At 43.6% G+C, this 20,728-nt stretch overlaps 1 protein-coding gene across 3 annotated transcripts in view; it reads left to right on the top strand.

The window, feature by feature from the left end:
- The window catches only part of tncb (tenascin Cb), an 82,706-nt gene that overhangs the window by 48,621 nt on the left and 13,357 nt on the right, over positions 1 to 20,728 (top strand). For 2 of the 3 annotated variants that reach the window (XM_083912451.1, XM_083912450.1), the window contains 7 exons: positions 3,607 to 3,729; positions 9,867 to 10,010; positions 10,267 to 10,386; positions 10,552 to 10,695; positions 10,977 to 11,107; positions 11,195 to 11,327; positions 13,438 to 13,589. In XM_083912451.1, coding sequence (XP_083768577.1) covers positions 3,607 to 3,729; positions 9,867 to 10,010; positions 10,267 to 10,386; positions 10,552 to 10,695; positions 10,977 to 11,107; positions 11,195 to 11,327; positions 13,438 to 13,589 — 947 coding nt within the window. Of the gene's footprint in view, positions 1 to 1,744; positions 2,018 to 3,606; positions 3,730 to 9,866; positions 10,011 to 10,266; positions 10,387 to 10,551; positions 10,696 to 10,976; positions 11,108 to 11,194; positions 11,328 to 13,437; positions 13,590 to 20,728 lie in introns of all 3 variants that reach the window. The other variant, XM_083912449.1, reaches the window with a different exon arrangement.

Raw genomic sequence — 20,728 nt, 5'->3', positions numbered from 1 at the left:
ACAGAGAGAAAAAAAGAGAGAGAGAAAGAGCTTGCTCAAGAGAAGCTCAAGCTATTGTAACTGACTAGCACTAGCCCGGCTGGTTAGCAGTTAGCTCAGCCACAGTAGATTAGTACAGCTATAGCTACTAGCTCTGTGGGTGGAAGTCAGCTTATAATAAATCTTTTAAAAGAAAATATTCTGCTAAACACACCTATTAATTCTGCTGTGCCACTTAATAGTGTGAACAGTCATTTACCATTATTTGTGGTGCCTCCAGTGCCTCACTTGAGTGACAAGATAATGTTAATGTAAGACGCAGCCTTACCTTTTTCCACAATTTTTCTATCAATGGTATACTGAAAAAAGTGATACTTTGGATCAACTTAAAAAAACTAATAATAAACCTAAATTTATTAGTTTTTCACAAATTAAATGTATGATTTGGATTTAATGTAAATAAATGTAGTATTTTAAGAAGAGACAAAAACTTGCTTTCATTCAAAGTAAAAACTTAACCAAAAAATTATTCATTACGAAGACCATAAACTATTTTTTTTTCTCCTCACAACTTATTTTTTAATTTGGGAAAACCTTGTATTTACCATTACATCCAATTATAAATTTTACTTTGGAATAAACAATTTAAGTTGCTGTAATCCTGTTACACATTTTTTTAAATTTATTTTCTCAAGTTAAATATCTGAATCCGTACAAAGTATTTTATTAATTATACCATAATCAATTTACAGTGGCGAAGCATAGTTGGGCTAGGCTCTGGTGCAAGCCTTGCGCTGTGCCCAAGGGTGCAAGGACGGTGCTTCCTGTGCAACGCACCCCCCTAACACGATAATGCAGCGCAAGATTACACTTTTCCACTACCATTCACCATCATCTGCCTGTGGACAGTTCCTTAGGAAACAACATGGAGCTGACTGGTATTTCTTCACTTTCTCATACATCACAGGCGAACTGAAAACACCAGGTTTAAACATGAACCCATAATTTTTCATAAGACCAATTTAAAAATACACTTTAAAGAATGACACAGTAGTTTGACTTTTTTCAGTGTATTGAATCCAATGTGCTTTCTGACATTTATTCTCAGATGTTTTTTGTACATGATTAGAACTAAAGACTCAGAAGTGTATAAATTAATTTGGTGGCAAATCACAGGAAAAGCACAGCAAAATAACTGGAAACTGCATTAGACCTGAATGCGAGCAGATATGTCCAATAATCACAAACAGAGTCCAAGTGATGACACAGATGCAAGACAGACATAGAAGCATCCCCTCCTAGAGTACATGGCATGGCCTGTTACTCTTATACACACTGTGATCTTTTCATTCAATCGATGGAATATTGCCCCCCCCCCCCCCCCCCACACTGTTCAAACAGTAGTTTAAATTTTAAATAAATAGTCCTATATCAGATGTTTAAGATCAAAAATTACCAAAAAATGTTCTTTTCCTAAGTGCATCTTTTTTCTTCTCACTAGCCACAGTGAACTTGATAGGTTAATTAAGTCAGTTAACAACCTACCCAGTGTTGCTTGAGGTTCTTTTATTCCTTCTGTGTATTCACCAGATTGCCATAAAACTCTTCTCTTTGCATCCTGTACGCTCAAGTTCTTTATTTGTTAACTGATGCTGAGCTTCCACATAACCAATGCTGGCATTCTCTTTTGCTGCCATGTTCTTCAAATGTCAAAGCACTCTTATGTTTCACAGAGGAGAAAAACTGACTTTCCCCTGTCACTCAGAGGCCGAACCAGAGGTGCAGGCTCTGCTAGTCTCCGACGTCACCCCTGAGAGCTTTAGCCTGGCCTGGATGGCTGAAGAGGATGCCTTCGACACCTTTGTCTTAATGATCAGCCAGGCCCAGGGCCCGGGCCAACCAAGAGAGCTCGTACTGGGTGGCGAGGAGCGAAGCACAACCATCACAGATCTCACCGAGGACACAGAGTACAAAATCGAAATCTTTGGGCTCATTTTGGGAAGACGCTCTAAGTCTGTAATGGAGGGGGTGACAACAGGTACACTGTAAAAGGATGGAAACGAGAAAGCAGCTGTTAACCTCACTGGTCTGTCCGCGTGGTCAATGTGTAATGACGTCATATCTTGTCAGTTTTGTCTTTTATGGTAACAGCATGGAAACATGGTCATTATACCTAATACCTGTATTCTAACTTTGTGTTTTTGTCCACTAACCCGGTAACAAAGTGTCATGGACCTGTATTTGTCCAAGGCACTTAACGCAATTTGACAAAAATAAAAAAGATTATCTTTATGAATCACTTTGAAGCTCCGGCTGCGTTGAGTGCCTTGTGTCAGAGGCTATGTGTTGGGGTGTTCAGTGTTTGGACCTGTCTGTCAGTGCTCCTGAGGGGTTTCAGCAGTCAGCAGCAGAGGGACTTTCATCACAACCCAGGTTTATAGCAATAATCAAAGAACACACTCTGGGTTCAGAAGGATCACATGTGCTCACCTCATTATGGGCTGCTCATTTCAGGGCCCCAGACTGGATCAGGGAGCAATATTTAGGTTTACTGATATCAACCTTTTTTAAAAAATGGGTCTTGGTCAGTCTGATATGATGGATATGAAGCAGCTACATTAATTATGAATTATTATGGTAGTATGGTCCTGGATTTAATAAACAATTTAGTATCCCATGATGGTCTAAGTGCTTTTGGATGTTTACCCACCTTATAATTCTAGGTAAAAAAGAATCAGTTTAAAGATGGTAACTGTCTGCACATCATCATCATCATCATCAGCAGCAGCAGCAGCAACAGCATAGCAGTTTCAACCCAAAGCTATCACAACAGTCAACCAGACAACCGCCTCCCAGGACATTTGCTCAGCTCTTTCTCTGCTGCTTTCATTGTGTCGTCTCTGTCCCGTCGTCCTCCCAAATGTTGTCTTTGACTGCCTTGCCCTATGTGTCAGTCTTTGTAAAATGTGTGTGTGTGTGTGTGTGTGTGTGTGTGTGTGTGTGTGTGTGTGTGTGTGTGTGTGTGTGTGTGTGTGTGTGTGTGTGTGTGTGTGTGTGTGTGTGTGTGTGTGTGTGTGTGTGTGTGTGTGTGTGTGCGTGTGTGCGTGTGGGTATGTGTGTGTTGGGGGGGGGGGGGTTGTCTGTGTCACATAGAACGGGTGTCTACAGCTGTGTCCCCTGTCCTCCCTGGGGGTAAGGCTTTACTCTTGGGTTGTGTGGCGCATGTTTCACTTTTGTGTTGCCATGAAATGAGGGCAAGTTAATCTCCTCAGGTCTGTCACGCAAGATACTTTGGCTCGCTGTTAGCCAGGAAGGGTCTCTCCATGAGCCTGGGCCTCCCCAGGCCCCTTTTGTCTGTCTACCTTGCCCTCTCTTATACACAATCTCTTTCGCTTAATTCTAAAAACGAGTGCCCAGTGGTGGATCTTTGGCTACAATAACATGTAAATAATATGTGTTTCTTTTCTTGTCTGCTGAAAATACCCACTAGTGCTGTATATGTAAATGTATGATTCATGTGACAGACATCCTGTATGTTTCCATTCCTGTCCAGCCTGAAAAGGCATATGAACTGAACCTATTGTGTCTGTTTGCCCTTACATGCTGTGTCTGTCTTGTTTGTGCCAGACATGGGCTCGCCCAAGGGTATCCGCTTCTCTGATGTCACCGACACGTCCACCACGGTTCACTGGGTGGTACCAAGAGCTCGAGTGGATAGCTACAGGGTCACTTATGTGCCTGCTCATGGAGGTCAGTGTCCTTATGTGTGAATAACTCATTCACTAGTGAATTGCATCACTATCACTTCCCCCAAAGTTGAACTGAACTTAAAAAAAAGTAAGCATTTAGAACACAAAACAAGACCCCAAACAAGCTTATACTTTTAACCCTCAATACCTTCTTCTAACTAGGGCAATATATTCCAGGGTATGAAAGACTTTATAGTCAGTGTGGACATTCTCACTGCTGCATTATTGCTGATCTATCAGTTAGTATAATCCTCCATCATCTGCAGGGCAAACTCTTTCCTCCAAAGATTGACTGCTTCTGCCCCCTAGTGACAACTTATAGGTACTTGTACTGAATGAGCGAGTAAGAGGTCCAGAGCAAATCAAAATAATAATTTTTAGTTTAGTTCATCTCTACCATTACAATGTGATTGCTGCACATGACAATAATGAATATATGCCAAGTAACTAAGGTGATTATATTTAACCCATAAATGTAACAGAGAAAGATATGATATAAACGTGTGGCATACATATGGAACAGGATGTACTGTAGAATCAGATTTATTTTCACCTTATAAATATGAGTTTATATCCATGCAGACAACCTTACTTAACCTCATCATAATACAAGTGCATTTTCAGATGTGGAGAACACAGTTCCATAAAGAGGCAGCAGATAACAACATTCATATGAAGTGCCGTCAGTTAAAACACGTTATACAACAAGTCATTAGCAAATCACTTTTGGAATATAAAGTTATAAAGCTCATTTAAAACCATATAATCTACATTTAAGATGCCTCCAGATAAAGTTACTCAACTTCTGAACCAATGTGAGGGAGGTTTGACCTGACGGTGACCAACATATCTGCGCTGTGGGTTTCAACAAACTCAGCTCGGAGCATCTCAGAACCCTAATTGGGCTTAAAACAGCTTTATAATACAAATATAGATGCAGAACTGCTAAAGTGACTCAACATTTGAGTAAAAACAACACATTTCTAATACATTGTCCTGGACCTACCCCATCATTCTAAATGTGTCCTAGTTTATGTCCTTTTGTACTGCAACTCTTTTGAGTTTCCTTCTTGTTGTGTAATACAACTATGATGCTAACAAAACACCCATTTCTAATGAGTGAAGCCTTGACCTGGAAGAGAAGTCATCAGGTGGTCCCCAACCTTCAACGGGTGTTTTAATTCTTATCCAATACCCCCAGTTGGCCAGGTCACTTCCCTCTCCTCCAGGCCTCCAGCTTGTGTCCTCTCTCATGCCAGAACCAACAGAAGGCTCTCTCAGATGCTCAGACTCAGACCTCCGCCTAGTGCTAAAGTGGATAGGAAACTCAACCTTCTTCGGAACATCCTGTACGAAGAGTGCAAAACCAGATTCGGAACTCTCACCAAGAATCCCAACCTCCCTGCAAGAAAGGGGAGGAGGGAAGCAGAGATCGATTCCCTGGTGCAAAACCGGCGCCAGTTCCGCAGGAGATGGAGGAAAGCATCGGAGGAGGAGAGAGAAGGCCTGAAGGTGCTCTGGGACGAGTTGAGGCAAAAGCTGGCCTGCATGCAAAGAGCGGAACGCATTCGCAAGCGCAGGAAAAGGAAAGAGAAAGAAAGAGCCAGCTTCATGAGGAATCATTTCAAGCAAGCCCGGCAGCTCCTGGAGGAGAAGAGGCGCGGGAAATTGGAAGCCACCAAGGAGGAGCTTGAGCAGTACATCAGGGACCAATACAGCGATCCAAAAAGGAACATTCCCTTAGGGTCGCCAGGATACGTCCCGCCTCCACCTCCTCCTACCACGCAGTTCGACACCTCCCCTCCTCGGCTGAGCGAGGTGAGAGCAGTGGTCAGGAAGGCGAGGTCAGCATCAGCTCCTGGGCCTAATGGAATCCCCTACAAGCTATACAAAAACTGCCCCCAAGTGCTGAAATGCATATGGAAGCTCATGAGCGTGGCATGGAGGAGCCAACTCATACCATCGGAGTGGCAAAGAGCTGTGGTGGTGTTTATTCCGAAGGAGCAGGAGTCCCGCAACATCAGTTAATTCAGGAGCATTGCACTGTTGAATGTCGAGGGAAAAATCTTCTTTGCAGTCATGGCCAAGAGATTAACATCATACCTCACAGAGAATGGCTATGTTGACACCACTTGCCAGAAAGCAGGAGTGCCAGGTTTTCCAGGATGTGTGGAACATTTTTCCATGATTCCAGGGCAGATCCAGAGGGCCAAGCAGGAAAAAAGCGACCTCCACGTGGTGTGGCTTGATCTTGCAAATGCTTATGGTTCTGTCCCTCACAAACTCATTCAGTTTGCATTGGAGTTCTTCCACATCCCTGATTCCATCAATAACCTGGTAACAAGCTACTTCAGAGACTTCCAGATGTGCTTCAGCCTCCCGGAGTTTATAACAGGATGGCAGCGGTTGGAAGTTGGCATCGCCATGGGGTGTTCAATCTCCCCAGTCCTTTTTGTCGCAGCTTTTGAGATCATCTTCCACGGAGCCCAACAGACCTTAGGAAGAATAAGGCTGCAGACAGGGCAGAGGCTTCCACCACTCCGAAGATACATGGACGATGTCACTGTGGTGCAGACAGCTTCATGCACAAGGAGGTGCCTGAAGAGGCTGGATGAGCTGGTGACGTGGGCGCGGATGAAGATAAAACCCTCCAAGTCCAGAAGCCTCTCCTTGCGTAAAGGGACCAGGAACGACAGTATCATCTTTGTCGCAGGAGGTGAGCAGATCCCTCTACTAGCCAACCAGTCCATCCAAAGCCTAGGGAGGCAGTACGATGCAGATCTGTCGGACAAGCATGCAGGCAAGGCAGCACGGAAACAACTCTCGGAAGGCCTGGCAAGCATCGACAAGAGCCAGCTCCCCGGCAAGTACAAGTTGTGGGGCTATAACTTCACTTTGTACCAAAGGGTCATGTGGCCACTGAAGATGTGCGAGATTCCATCCTCGACAGCCAACGGGTTGGATAGGCTAGCGAACTCCTATATCAGGAAGTGGCTAGGCCTACCACGTTGCTTCTCCGACACAGGGTTGTTTGGGGCAACTTCGCTGCAACTGCCGATCCAGTCCATCACCCTGAGAGTTTGGTCCTGGAGCTGAAGGAATCCTTGGATCCTACCGTGAGGAATGCACTCGTACCCACCCGAACAGGCCGGAAGTGGCAAGCCGGGCCAGAGGTTGCAAAGGCCATCGGCAGGCTCCAACACCAGGAGATAGTTGGCAGGGTGCAAGTAGGGAGAACGGGGCTTGGCTGGGGAGATTATCCATGTCTCTGGTCCAAGGCCACGAAGAGGGAACGCAAAGCCATGGTCGTGGAAGAGGTGTCAAGGGCAAACCAGGAGCAGTACACCATCAAGGCTGTCTCACAAGGTCGTCAAGGAAGGTGGACCACTTGGGAAGGAACCATCAAGAGGCCTATCTGCTGGGCCGACCTGTGGAAGATGACACAAGCTAGACTCAGCTTTCTCCTCCGGGCCCTGCCATGCCCCAGAAACCTCCACCAGTGGTTTGGCAAGGAGGAGAGCTGTCCCCTGTGCAGTGCACCCAACGCCAGCCTACAGCACTTGCTGTCTTGCTGCAAGACTGCATTGACGCAGGGCCAATACAGATGGCAACACGATCAAGTCCTGACGAGTCTGGCCTAATTCCTGGAGAACAGCAGACGAGAGGCCAACAACCAGCCCACATCCAAACAGCTGCCTGTCAGGTTTGTGAGGCCAGGGGAAGGCAGAGGAGACATCAGCCGACGAGGCCCCCGGAGTGTCCTCTCTAAGGCAAGGGACTGGAGCATGAGGGCTGACATCGGGAAGCAGCTGCTGTTCCCCCGGGAGATTACCAACACATCACTCCGGCCAGACATCGTACTGTGGTCCGCTGCTACCAGGTCTGCCATGCTCATAGAGCTCACCATCCCCTGGGAGGAGGGAATCCAAGCCGCCTACGAGCGCAAAGCAGCCAAGTACGCAGACCTGGTGGCTGAGTGCAGAGAGGCAGACTGGTCCACTACCATCTACCCTGTGGAAGTAGGCTGCCGGAGCTTTGTCGGCACATCAACAACAAGGCTGCTTCGAGATGTGGGAAAAACCAGGGTGAAGCTCCGAAGGGAAACCAAGGCCCTTGCTGAGGAAGCACAGAAGGGATAAGAACTGGGGGTCAAAGCAATGAGATGGGTCAGCTGCAGGGAGACGTCCCTGCCACCACTTCGCCACCAGGAGGCGTTCCAGGGTTAAAGAGAGCAAAACTCCAATGAGCAGTGGTCCCCGGCTGATGACCCTGCAGCTGACCCAAGGCGCTGTATGAGGCGCGTCAGGCATATTTGCCCAGCAGAAACAACACCTCATCTGTACAATCAATGTTTTTCCCAGCCTACAAATGGCTGCCTTCCTCAAGAGGCCTCTCAGTCCAACATTTGTCACTAGATTCCACACAGATTGAGATAGGAATCCTCAACATCCAACTTCCACCGTCATCAGCCATGCTGTCCACCCTTTATCCCAGCAGTCTTGGATAGGCTTCTGGTATTTGGCTTTTTTCCTCTCTACAGCTTCCTCACAGCCCTCCTCCCACGGCACCATAAACTCCACCAGGGATGATCTTCCTCCCCCCTGGAAACCACATGATGATGTCGGGTCTTAGAGTGCTGGACAGTATCGCCTCTGGGAAGGGGAGTTTCCTCTCAAGGTCAACCTTTTTCCATCTCTGGGCTGACTGCAGGAGATTCTGCTTGGCTTGACTGTGGACGATAGGTCTTTCACAAAGGCGATGGTGCCCAGCAGTGGTCTTGCTTTGGCTGGTTGCTTCTTCCTCCTCTCTTGCTTCAGGATGTCCGCGAGCACTGCCAACACCTTGTCATGGTGCCACCTGTATCTCTCCTGTGTCAGTGTGGTCTTGCACCCTGACAGAATGTGCGCTATTGTTCCTTTTCTGCCACGCAACCAGCACATTGGGTCCTCCCTCATCCCCCACCTGTGCAAATTGACTGGGGTTGGTAAGGTGTCATACACTGCTTGAAGTTAAAAGGATATCTGGAAGGGCTCCGGCCACCACAGTTCACCCCATGTGATGGTTCTCTTGGGGAGGTTCCACCCCGTCCAGGCGCCTCCCTTCTTCCTCAAGGTTTCGTATTTCCTCCTCAATCATGGTTCTCTTCTCCTTAGGGGTGGACTGGAAATGTGCTGTTCCTAGACCCTGTCTTCCAGTGCAAGGGTTTCCAATTATGTCTCTGGTCCTGAGAATATATTCTCCCTGGTTAATTGCCATGCTGGTGGCCCACTTGTGGCAGATCTTGTTCTGACTCCTGCTTCCCTGGTGAGTTGTCTTAAGAGTCCATATATGTCAGGGACAGTCTGCACTAGATGACTTCACCAATGATGACAGGGGAAGCTGGCCCAAACTCCTGTGAGGAGCCTGGTTGCCGATTGGATGTAACTCTCTGCTAGATGCAACGTGTGGTAATACAGACGGCAAAACAACACGGCGAAGTAAAGTAGATACTTTTACCGAGTCGTGTAGTAGAACGCAGCACAGAAAAGGATCTGTGCACAGGCATCTTTGCACGGCTTGCGGCCAGGTTGGATTCTGACTTGCAGCTCTTCGCTGCATGCGCCCTCTCTCTCTTCCATTTAAGTGGGGTGACAGCCTGTCTGTCAACAAACACTTTTACAGCGCCCAGAGTTTTTAAGGGGAGTGTCACTTATGTAAGTGACGTGAAAGAAATGTATTCTTTCTCTCGTTGGCTGGGGTGAGCGTTCTGGAATGGTATTAGAGGCTCTCCTTGTGTGATCTTGGGTGATTGCCGGCACTGAGAGATCCCTAGGACTATGGTGTGTTTCCTACCTACGGTTCTCCAGAGACATTAATATGTCTGGTACATCTGAGCGGTGTGCTTGCATTCATCCTTGTCCACATATGGACTTGCTCTGCTGCATTTTTAGTCCTCTTGTGCCCTTGCAGATCTCATACATTGCTGTGTATGTGAATAACATCAGCTGACAGGAAGTTAACAAGGACCCAAGCTGTTGCCCAGCAATGGAATTCTATTAAAAAGTTCTATACTGCTAAATTTAAGATAATTTCTTTATCTAAAAATTAGCTTCTAATAACTTGAGTGCATTCACCAAGATGACTTGTTTGGACTTCCAGGTAATGCAAAGACTCTGACGGTGGACGGCTCCGAGTCTCAGACTGTGCTGCCCAACCTGACCCCGGGGGTCACCTATGAGGTCACCGTTGTCGCTGTCAAAGGACAAAGGGAGAGTGAGCCTGGATCAGACAGTGTCACCACAGGTAAGACTTATGGTACATGGAATACAAACACACACACACACGTATCATTTTCATAGTACATGCATCAATGATAGGCCAAAACAGCTCATGGGGAAAAATTATACAAAAGAAACTAGATATCTAAAATTAATGTGTGTGTGTGTGTGTGTGTGTGTGTGTGTGTGTGTGTGTGTGTGTGTGTGTGTGTGTGTGTGTGTGTGTGTGTGTGTGTGTGTGTGTGTGTGTGTGTGCGTTTGTTTTTGTTTGTTTGTTCCAGCTCTGGATAAGCCCCGTGGTCTGACAGCAGTCAACATCACAGACACAGGAGCTCTGCTGCTCTGGCAGCCCGCTATCGCTACTGTAGACGGCTATGTCATCACCTACACTGCAGACTCAGGTATCTAGTACACACATGCATGTACACACAATTCAATACATAGGTAGACCTATGGACAAGCCATGACACAACAAAGAAGATACACAGAAATAATAATACGTCCCTCCCATCCCAATGTGAAGTGCCTAAGTGCCTCCTAAGTGCTGCCTGTCTGTGTGGTTGCAGTGGCTCCGGTGATGGAGCGAGTGTCAGGAAACGTGGTGGAGTTTGAGATGAGCTCTCTGACGCCGGCGACACACTACACTGTGAAGGTCTACGCTGTCAGGGACTTGGCTAAGAGTGCAGCCACTACAACTGAGTTCACCACCGGTGAGACTTTCTGCCTTATTGATTTGAGCTGTACTAATTCAGACATAGTCAGCCAGAGGAGCAGCCAAGCAGTTTCATTGTAACTATATTCTGTATTTTAATCTGAAAAACAAAAGTGAATGATATCAAACTGTGAGATAACCAAGAGGAGGAACTCTTTCATACTGTAGATGTACTGTTGTATGTTTCTTGAACATTAATCGGATGAGTGACTGCAGTGATGCCACGAAGAAACATGTAAATTAAAGATTCACTAAGAGAAAGATGATTTGTGTTTTTAGATGTGGACGCCCCTCAGGACCTGGCCGCCAGTAACATCCAGACAGAGAATGGCATGCTGACCTGGAAGCCTCCTCGCGCTGACATCACTGGATACATCCTCAGCTTCGAGTCTGCAGACGGCACTGTCCGCGTAAGTAACCCCAGAACTCCACAGATTCAGGACTACACTATAAAATGTGTTTGGGAATAAAATGTTTGAACATGTTTTTTCCTTCAGGAGGTTGTCCTGAGTCCCACTGCTGTCTCCTATAACATGGCTCAGCTCAGTGCCTCCACAGAGTATTCAGTGAAGCTGCAGGCCATTGCTGGTCCGAAGAGAAGCAGAGTCATCACAACTGTCTTCACAACCAGTGAGTGGACTCATACACACACTGGAAAGGTTTCAGCCCTGATGGGCTGTGTCTGTTCAAAAATCTCTCAAATACTATCAAATAGATTTTAATATGTGTATTTTTTTAATAATATTAATAATGTACTGGTAGAGGCAAATGGCCCTATTTCAAATTAGGTACTTAAACAGTGTGTTACCTACAGTAGTTTGAAGAAGCAGACAGGAGGCTAAGCAATGTACTGCTGTGGACGGGGCAGCAGCTAAATGTATTCTAAACACTTATGTAGGTACTTTGGGTTTAATTGGATCAATAGTGTGACTATCAAATGAAATATTTGATAAGGAAAATTAATAAAGAAAAATTACTAAAAATTAATAACTTCAATTTATTAAAAACGTCACACGGAGAACCAATCAAATATAGGGCCTTGACTCACGTTCAGATTATGAGATTGAGTATTCTCAATAAACTTATCGTTAATCAAGGAAATATTAGTTATCACCCATAATTATCAAAGATAATAATAAAATGACTCTAGTTAAACCAGAGTTCCTCGGGGCACCACCATCATAGACGGAGTGATAACTAATATTTAAGTCTCATTGAATATATTAAACTACTAATTAAGGGTTAAACACCGATAAATGTAATTGTTTAATTAGTTAAAAGATTTAAAAGTTATTTTCTTAGTAGAAGCTGGCTCATTCATCTTTGTGTAATATTAAATAATCAGACAAATGGTAAACACAAACATTTATTAACAGATTAATAAATGCAACAAACAAAACACAATAAACTAACTAAAGCTAACAGCAAACGTATGTTTGTGTGTATGTGTGTGTGTGTGCGTGTGTGTGTGTGTCTGTCTGTGTGTGTGAGAGAGAGACAAAGAGAAGAGGTGGGGGCTCGGACCCCTGCAGAGAAGGTGTGAACACTTAAGTTACATGAAGCACCGAAAGCCTGATCTCTCGGTTCTTATGACAAAGTTACAATTGTTTCTAGCCGTTCATAAAGTCCTATAACATGTAGTAATGCCCAGTTGGTGTTTAGTTACCAGTCCATGAGAGGGGAGATGTTGTGCATTGCTTGATACCAGCGGCTGGGTTGAAGAAAGGAAGCTGGAAGCTTGTCTTAGTTGTTCTTAGGCAAAAGAGGACTCGGATCGCTCTGTGCTGTGCTCAGTTGAGGATAACCGGTTGGTTAACCTTTTGCTGGTGACCGCCTTAGGCCAGATCCAGGGCCGAGGGGACAGCTGGAAGCTGGTCTCCTGGATCCGCAGGATCGCGTCGAGTTGAGTGCGAAGGAAGAGCCGGGAGAAAGAGAGAGAGAAGAGGTGTACTTCACTTTATATAGGCCCGGATGATGTCATCCGGGCCAGTGAGTCAATTCAGCCAATGAACAGTTTGGGGTCCCTGGAGAATTCAAACCTGGGTGTGACCTGTTGTGGGGGAGAAGGCATGGCAGCCAGGCTTTTGGGCCTAGTCTTTGAGGTCTTTGTTTTAAGCAGGCTTTGGGCCTACTTTTAATCAAACTGACAGTTCGAGTTAATCCAGAAAATGAACACTCATCTTTGGGTGCCTGTTGCACCTACACTTACAAAAATCAATATTAGTTTAAGTGTACTCCATATTATTGAATATTTTCACTGCTTTACCTTGCCATCAGACAACCCTGTTTAAGTTTACACAGGGAGAACTGAAGCCGTTATATGCTCTTGTCAAAAGCATCAGACTGAAAACAACAATACTTTTACCTCTCAGAGCATGGGTTGTTGGTCTACCGCTGCCTTGATTCAATTCACATATAGAGTAGGTAAAGACCTAACTCTATGACTTATTCATGATTTACATAGACCCAACAATTCCCCCATGAGCAGCAGCAGTAATCTTGTGCACACAGTGGCACGAAAAAAGGTTTAACAGGCAAAAGTAACAGTATATATAATACTATCTATAGTAATGTGAATATGACTTATATGTTGATCAGTTAGTGAGTTAGTTTTGTTAGTTCCTAACCCTTGAAAACGCCAAAGTCACACAATAAGACAAATCCATAACCACTATCTGTTCTCCTGTGGATCTGTGTTTTTGTCGATTATTCCATCATATCTTGTGTTTTGTGTTTGTAGCTGGTGTGCTGTACAGACACCCCAGGGACTGCTCTCAGGCCCTGTTGAACGGTGACACCTCATCCGACCTGTACACCATCTTTCTGGGTGGAGACGAGAGCCAGCCCATCCAGGTCTACTGCGACATGAGCACTGATGGAGGTGGATGGATAGTAAGTCACTGGCTAACAGGGCATTTATGCCCAATATGTGTTCATATTAATAGCTGCACTATAACCAGCACTACCTTAATAAAAATGGTTGACATAAGTGTAATGGTAAAGGTGTCAGTCATAGTGACAGACCCACAGAGAATAATTGCCCATTCAGTTCCCCTCAGCTCTGTGGATCGTTTTAGGCTATTTCAGCTCATTGTTGTTGTTTCACAGGCCAAACTGTTTGGTTAACTCTCATGGCTCTCATCTACATGGTTTCCATGTAGACAGCAGCAGCTGCAGCAGCTGTTTTCAGTTCTGAAAAAGGTACTGTACTGTCCTGCTCAGTAGCAAACAGCAGACAGTTAGAGACTAGCTGGTGAACGTAACGGAGCATTTAGCAGCTAAAGAGACAGATTTCCCTCAGGAGTTGATGTACTTACATTCGTGTTAATGGCCAACTGTTTGCCAAGATGTTAGCCATAACAACTTTCCCTCCAAACATCACAAATCCCCATCTCTTTTAACATACCTCACACCTTCCTGCTTAGTGCATTATTATGATTATGGTTGATACCTGAGACATTCCAAATTGGACTTAACCTTAGGTTGAAGTATTCATATAATTATTCATTGTGCTTTGGTTATCATTGAATCAGAAATGTGTTCTGAGTTCTGAGTTACATACACACTAGCAGGGTGACATCAGCTCCTTCCAATTACCATATTATAGCTTCCATCTTTATCTTATCTTTTGTTTAAAATCATACTCCTTTTTACAGGGGTGTAACTACTATGACTGGTGGTGGTTAGTCTTAGCCGCTGCCTTCCCCCATTGCCGCTAACAACTAAAAGAGAACAAAACATGGAACAATGATCAAAATAATTGAACCAAGTATCCAATATGAGCCGAGATTGTGCGACGGCTTGGAGGCATAATCTCCGTATCGTTCTGGATTTGGAGAGCCCTCCCGTGTTGCTCCATGTTGGACCATGTAAACAATAGTGCATTTAACCCCAGGTGTATTACCCATAAATGACAGCCACAAGTCTTTAGGGAAACATCTGTATATTGTTGCCTTGATGTCTGTATCATTACAGTGATAGTATGTGATATGTCAATGTTATGTCTACAGCTTGTTCAGAAATACATCCATATGGGGGGGCACGCTAGAGCGTGCATGACAGACTAGACGTGCCTAAGTGAGGCTCCACTCCAAATCAAGTTTTTCATAAAAACACCACTTTTTTGACGTCTGTAAAACTTGCATGGGACGTGTTAAAGACGCCACCATGGAAGCAAACTGCAAAGAAACCCGTAGAAGAAACTTCGGAAACTTTTGAGACTGGCCTGCTCACTGAGCTAGCAGCTAGTCCCTCACTAGAAAGTGCAGCTATTCTCCATGCCATAAACGGGATGAGCAAGCAAATGGTCGAGAGGTTTAACTCCCTGGAAGAGTCTCTGAAAGCCAGCCAAGCTACACTGACAGACAATGCGCCTTGTCTCACCGCAGTGGAAGTAATGGCCAGCGACCATGACCACAGGTTAGCCGCACTCGAGCTACAGGCCAAATGGCTTTACAAGATAAAGTTGTGGACCTTGAGGCACGTTTAAGACGCCAAAACATAAAGATAATAGGCCTGCCTGAAAATGCCGAGGCTAATCGCCCGGTTAAGTTTGTGGCCGACCTTATTTAAAATCTGTTGGGAAATGAACATTTTCCGAGACACATAGAAGTTGACCATGCACACAGGCTGGGTGGACAGCCTGCTAACGGCGCTAACCGGCCCTTTGTGCTAATTGCCAGGATACACAACTACCGTGTCAAGGAGCTCATCATGAGGCTTGCAGCGCAACAATCCCCTTTGACGTACCAAGGCCAGCGCATTCATATCTTTACGGACTTTACGGCTGAGGTTATGAAACAGCGTCAACTTTTTGATAACACCAGGAAAAGATTTTAGACTGCTGGTCTCCGCACGGGATTCATCTACCCTGCTCGCCTGAGAGTTACCCATGGCAGCGTCACCTCAACGTTCAACACCCCAGAGGAGGTGGAGAGGTTCGCAGACAACCTCGCCACGTAAAGATGTCCTAGGAGTTTTATGAGTGTGGGTCACCATGGACAAACTCTGCATCCAAGACGTAGCAAGGCTGGTCTCGTGGTCTCGTGGCCGACTTCAAACTATAGGTCATGTAACAACAGATCAGGTAAAATTCTAAAATAATAATATTACGTGAATTATGTTTACTTAACCAAATGTTTACAGGATCTATAGTATCCCTTTTTGGCTGTTTAATTGCCTTACACATCTAAATTGTTTCATTGTGAGTGTTTCACTTGTAAAAACTTTATATCGGAGGAGAAGTTGCTGAAGAGCTGTTAGGTTGCTATTTGGTTTTCACAGCTTAGTATCAGGCTAAGCCCAGTTGGATTTCCCCCTTTAACAGTATGTTCATCCAGGGTTTTTTCCTACTTTGTTTGGGAAAGTGGGATTGGGGGGAGGGTGGGGTTTTGTACACGTTCGGTACACCTGTATGTTTTTGTTTTTTCGCGTTTCTCTCTGAGGCATATTTTTCAATCTACTTTTTCTAGCAAGGCACGTTGGGTAGCCATTATAATTAAAAAGAATATACCTTTTCATCATATAAATACTATCAGTGATGACAGTGGCAGATTGCAATTTGTAACTGGACAGCTTTGCTCTATACATGTCACTCTGGTTAATATCTATGGTCCAAATGTGGATGATGCAGGCTTTTTCCGTAAAATTTTTGGTAAACTGCCAGACCTCGCAAATAGAAACTTGATTATCGCTAGAGGCTTTAATGCAATTTTAGACTGGCACCTGGACAGATCTTCAAAAAAACAATCAACCTTCAAATGCATCAGCCACTTTAAACAGTCTTATCTCTTCAACTAGCATTGTAGATATTTGGCGCTTGCAGCATCCAACAGATAGAGAGTATTCCTTTTTTTCCCAGTTGCATAATTCATACTCACAAATTAATTTTTTTCTCTTAGAGTCTAAGCTCCTATCAAATGTAGATCAGATCATGCTCCAGTTAGTGTTAATTTAGACTTTAACCAACAAAAACAGCAAACGACTTGGAGGCTCCGTCCTTACTTACTTAACGATGCCAGTTTCTGTAAGTATTTGTCAGGTAAATTTGATTGATTCTTAGACACAAATGACACCGCTGATACTTCAGACTCAAACTTATGGGAAATGTTTAAAGTAGTCATGAGGGGTCATACTATTTCTTACGAGGCATCATTAAAAAAATCAAGAAACTCAAGACTGGTTGAAATTGATAGTAAGTTATCTCAGCTGGAGACACAATATAAACAAAGCAATAATGATCAAACACTACAAGAAATTATTAATCTTAAATATGAGTACAATACAATCTTAACAAGACAAGTCAGTGATCAACCGTCTTCTTTGCGGACCCGTTATTTTGAGCTTGGAGACAAGCTATACATGCTGCTAGCCCGTCAACTAAGGGGGCAGCAAAATCGCAGGGCTATACTAAGAATTAGATCTGTATACTGGAGATATACTCACCAACCCAAAATCAATATATAAGCGGTTCGTGAAGTTCTATCAAGAACTATATAAGGCAAAAGCAAAAGGATGTGGATTCTTGGCTTAAAAATATTCCCCTTCCTAAATTAGATGATGCTTCAAGAGAGGTTTTGAATGCGACAATAAACGATGTGACAGATTCTATCAAATCTTTTACTAATGGGAAGGCCCCCGGGCCGGACGGTTTTGGACCAGCGTTCTATAAAAGAATTTCTTGGCAGATATCGCCACTCCTGCTCAAGATGCTGTCCCACTCTGTTGAAATAGAAAAACTCCCACCAACACTATATAATGCGGACATTGCTCTCATACTTACACCGGATAGAGATGACACAAACCCCGCCTCTTACAGTCCAATTTCTATGCTCAATGTGGATTTTATATATTGAATCCCTTATTCATAGAGACCAAACGGGGATTATTCCAAACAGATATTCTTTTTTTAATACAAGACGGCAAATAAATATCATGTATTACAAATTTGCTACAGGTTCGAAGCAGGCCATTTTATGTTTAGACGCCGAAAAGGCATTTGGCCAAGTGGAGTTGGGATACCTGTTAAGAGTGATGGAATTATTTGGTTTGGGAGACACTTTTGTTTCCTGGACACGGATGGCCTACCTTAATCCAGCTGCCTCTGTGGTCACTAATCAGGAAAGATCACATCCCTTCCCGCTTGAGAGAGGGCCCCATCAAGGGTGTCCCCTTTCACCATTACTTTTCGCGCTAGCCATTGAGCCACTGGCAATCAGTATAAGGGGAAATGATTTTATTAAGCCTGTCATTATTGATAGTATTAGCAACAAAATATCACTTTACGCGGATGACTTGTTATTTTTTTGACAGACCCCAAACAATCTGTCCCGTATTTGCTCAATCTGATGGATGAGTTTGGTACGGTTTCAGGATACACCATAGACTGGCAAAAAAGTGACCTTTTGTCGCTCACAGCTGATTTAGACCCTGCATTCGCGACCTCAACTCAGTTTAACATTTCAAAGAACTGGGTTAAATACCTAGGTGTTAAACTCACTAAAAAAACAGAGTTACCTCTTAAATATAACTTCATGGAGAGGTTAAACGCCCTGAAAAAGAATATTGAAAAATGGAGAACATTGCCTCTGTCATTAATAGGCCGTATAAATGAAATTAAAATGGTCTCTCTGCCAAGGTTCCTTTATTTGTTTCAGAATATCCCACTTTTCATCCCGATGTCCTTCTTTAAAATTATGGACTCTGTGACTTTACCATTTATTTGGGGATATAAGGCACACATAATCTCTAAACAACATCTTTAAAAGCCAAAGTATATAATTCACTGACCTATTGCATTGAAGCATGGGGGAGTGTGTATAAGACGCATATTGATCCAGTCTTCAAACTACAAAAATGCGCCATTAGCGTTGTAAACGGAAGTGGATACAGGGATCATACAAATCCAATATTTATACAATTAAAAATTGTCAAATTCAATGAATTACGAGAATTTAGCCTTCTCAAAACAATGTACAAAGCACACCAATATACATTACCGTAAAATTTGCAAAAGAGATTTGTTAAGAGAGAAAGCAGTTACACATTATGAGGAACTTAAGTCTGAAACCATAGTTTAGAATAAAACCAAAGGAAAGATGCATCTCAATTCAAGGTTTCAGTCAGTGGAACAATTTAAATAGTGAAATTAAAACTTCTTAATCACTTTTTATTTTCAAGAAACGTGTAAAAGCGCTATTATTAGAAACATATGATGATGCTATTTAGCTGTAAAAGTGAATTTTTATTTTGTATTCGTTCTGCAAAGTTGACATATGTAAGAGCACCAAATTGGAGGGTTCTTTTTATCATTATTTGTGAAATGCTGACAAGTGGTGGACATTATAAGTTTATCTTCTTTCTGCTCCCTTTCATTTCTTTCTAAAGAATGAAATAAAAATGAAAATGAAAATGAAAATGAAAAAAATGAAATGAAAGGAATTTGGAGAACTTGGCCTACAATGTTTCCTACATTATTACTGGGCCACTAACAGCAGAGCAATGGTCTACTGGCAACTGGCTGATAACCCTGATCCACAGACTGAGATACCATCCTGGTTAGCAATAGAACAAAGTCTACCCCAAAAACCTCCCTCGAGGCAATTCTCTTTTCACTACCAAGGCCAAAAGCCACTTACAAGGGAGAGCATTACACAATATCTAATGCTCAAAAAATCTGGATGCAGATCAGAATATTTTCCCAAAGTCATCAGTGCACACCCCTATATGGCATAACCATGCATTTCTTCCTTCAATCACAGATGCAGTTTTTAAGGAGAAGAGTAGGAAAGGAATAGGGTCCATAAAATATCTCTATGTAATAAACATCTATGTTCATTTGAATTTTTACAAAAAAAATATGACCTGCCAAAATCAAACTTCTTTAGGTATTTACGTCATTACATAAGACAACATATTTCATCATCTGACTCTTTGCCAGAAGAAAGTAATATTTTTAAGCTCGTACTTGGCCCACCAGAAGTGAAAGGTTTGATTTCAAAACTGATTTGTATTTTCACTTACAAACTTGCACAGCCTGCTGTTAAATTTAAACAGATGTGGGAGGCTGATCTTAACATCACGATTCAAGACGAAATATGGAAACAAGTTTTAAATGACATTCACCTTTGCTCAGTTAACGCTAGGTTACAGTTGATTCAATTCACTTTGGAGAACATGGGTCGAAATGTTATTACTGTGGCTTATGGTATGGTCATAGCAAAAAGATGCATTTTGAAAATGTGGAAATCTGACTCACCACCTAAATTCGAAGCCCGGCTGAGGGAGCTGGTAGGAGTTCTCCATATTGAAAAACTGAGATACGAGATATCTGGCAACTCACAGAAGTTCTATGGTATATGGAGACCTATCCTGGAGTACTTGGAACTGTATGTCGTGAACGGTGCAGGGAATAACTCTGAGGAGCGGGACCCAAATGCAGACAAGGACACCGAGAAAGGTTTAAACAAATATTTAATGAAAAAACGAGAAACAAACAAAAATCAGGGAATGGGGAAAACAAGTATATGATCCGGGTGAAGACGAGGGGAAACCAACACAGGGATCAGGAGACGAAACACGAACGGGTGGTGGAAAACAGGAACTTGGGAAACTATAACAAAAGAAACAAAGAAACAATGAACAAAGAACAACGCAACACGGATAGAGAACACAATCATAAGTATAGGTAGCCAACCAATAGAGAGACACAAACCACGAGATAGTAACAATGGTCTGGCGCCGAATGTGCACCACATCCGGCTATTTATCCAGTAGGTGCTGATGAGGGGATGAGCCACAGCCTGGCGGAACCACGCCTACCAGCTCTGATAGACAAACACAAAGGGAAAGACACAAGCTGTGAGAAACAGAAAGAGGGAGACAAACTCACACAAAAGAAAAGGAAAGAGCCTGACAGGACAGAGACCCCCTAAAGAGTACCTATTCTGACATATTTGATGCACTCAAATGGACACTCAACTCCAACGTTTTACTAAGCCTCTTTGTGTGTAATTTGTTTCGATATGTTATGG

This window comes from Echiichthys vipera (genome assembly GCF_963691815.1).
Source record: "Echiichthys vipera genome assembly, chromosome: 4".
NCBI lineage: Eukaryota > Metazoa > Chordata > Actinopteri > Perciformes > Trachinidae > Echiichthys > Echiichthys vipera.
This window is presented reverse-complemented; position numbering and strand designations above follow the sequence as displayed.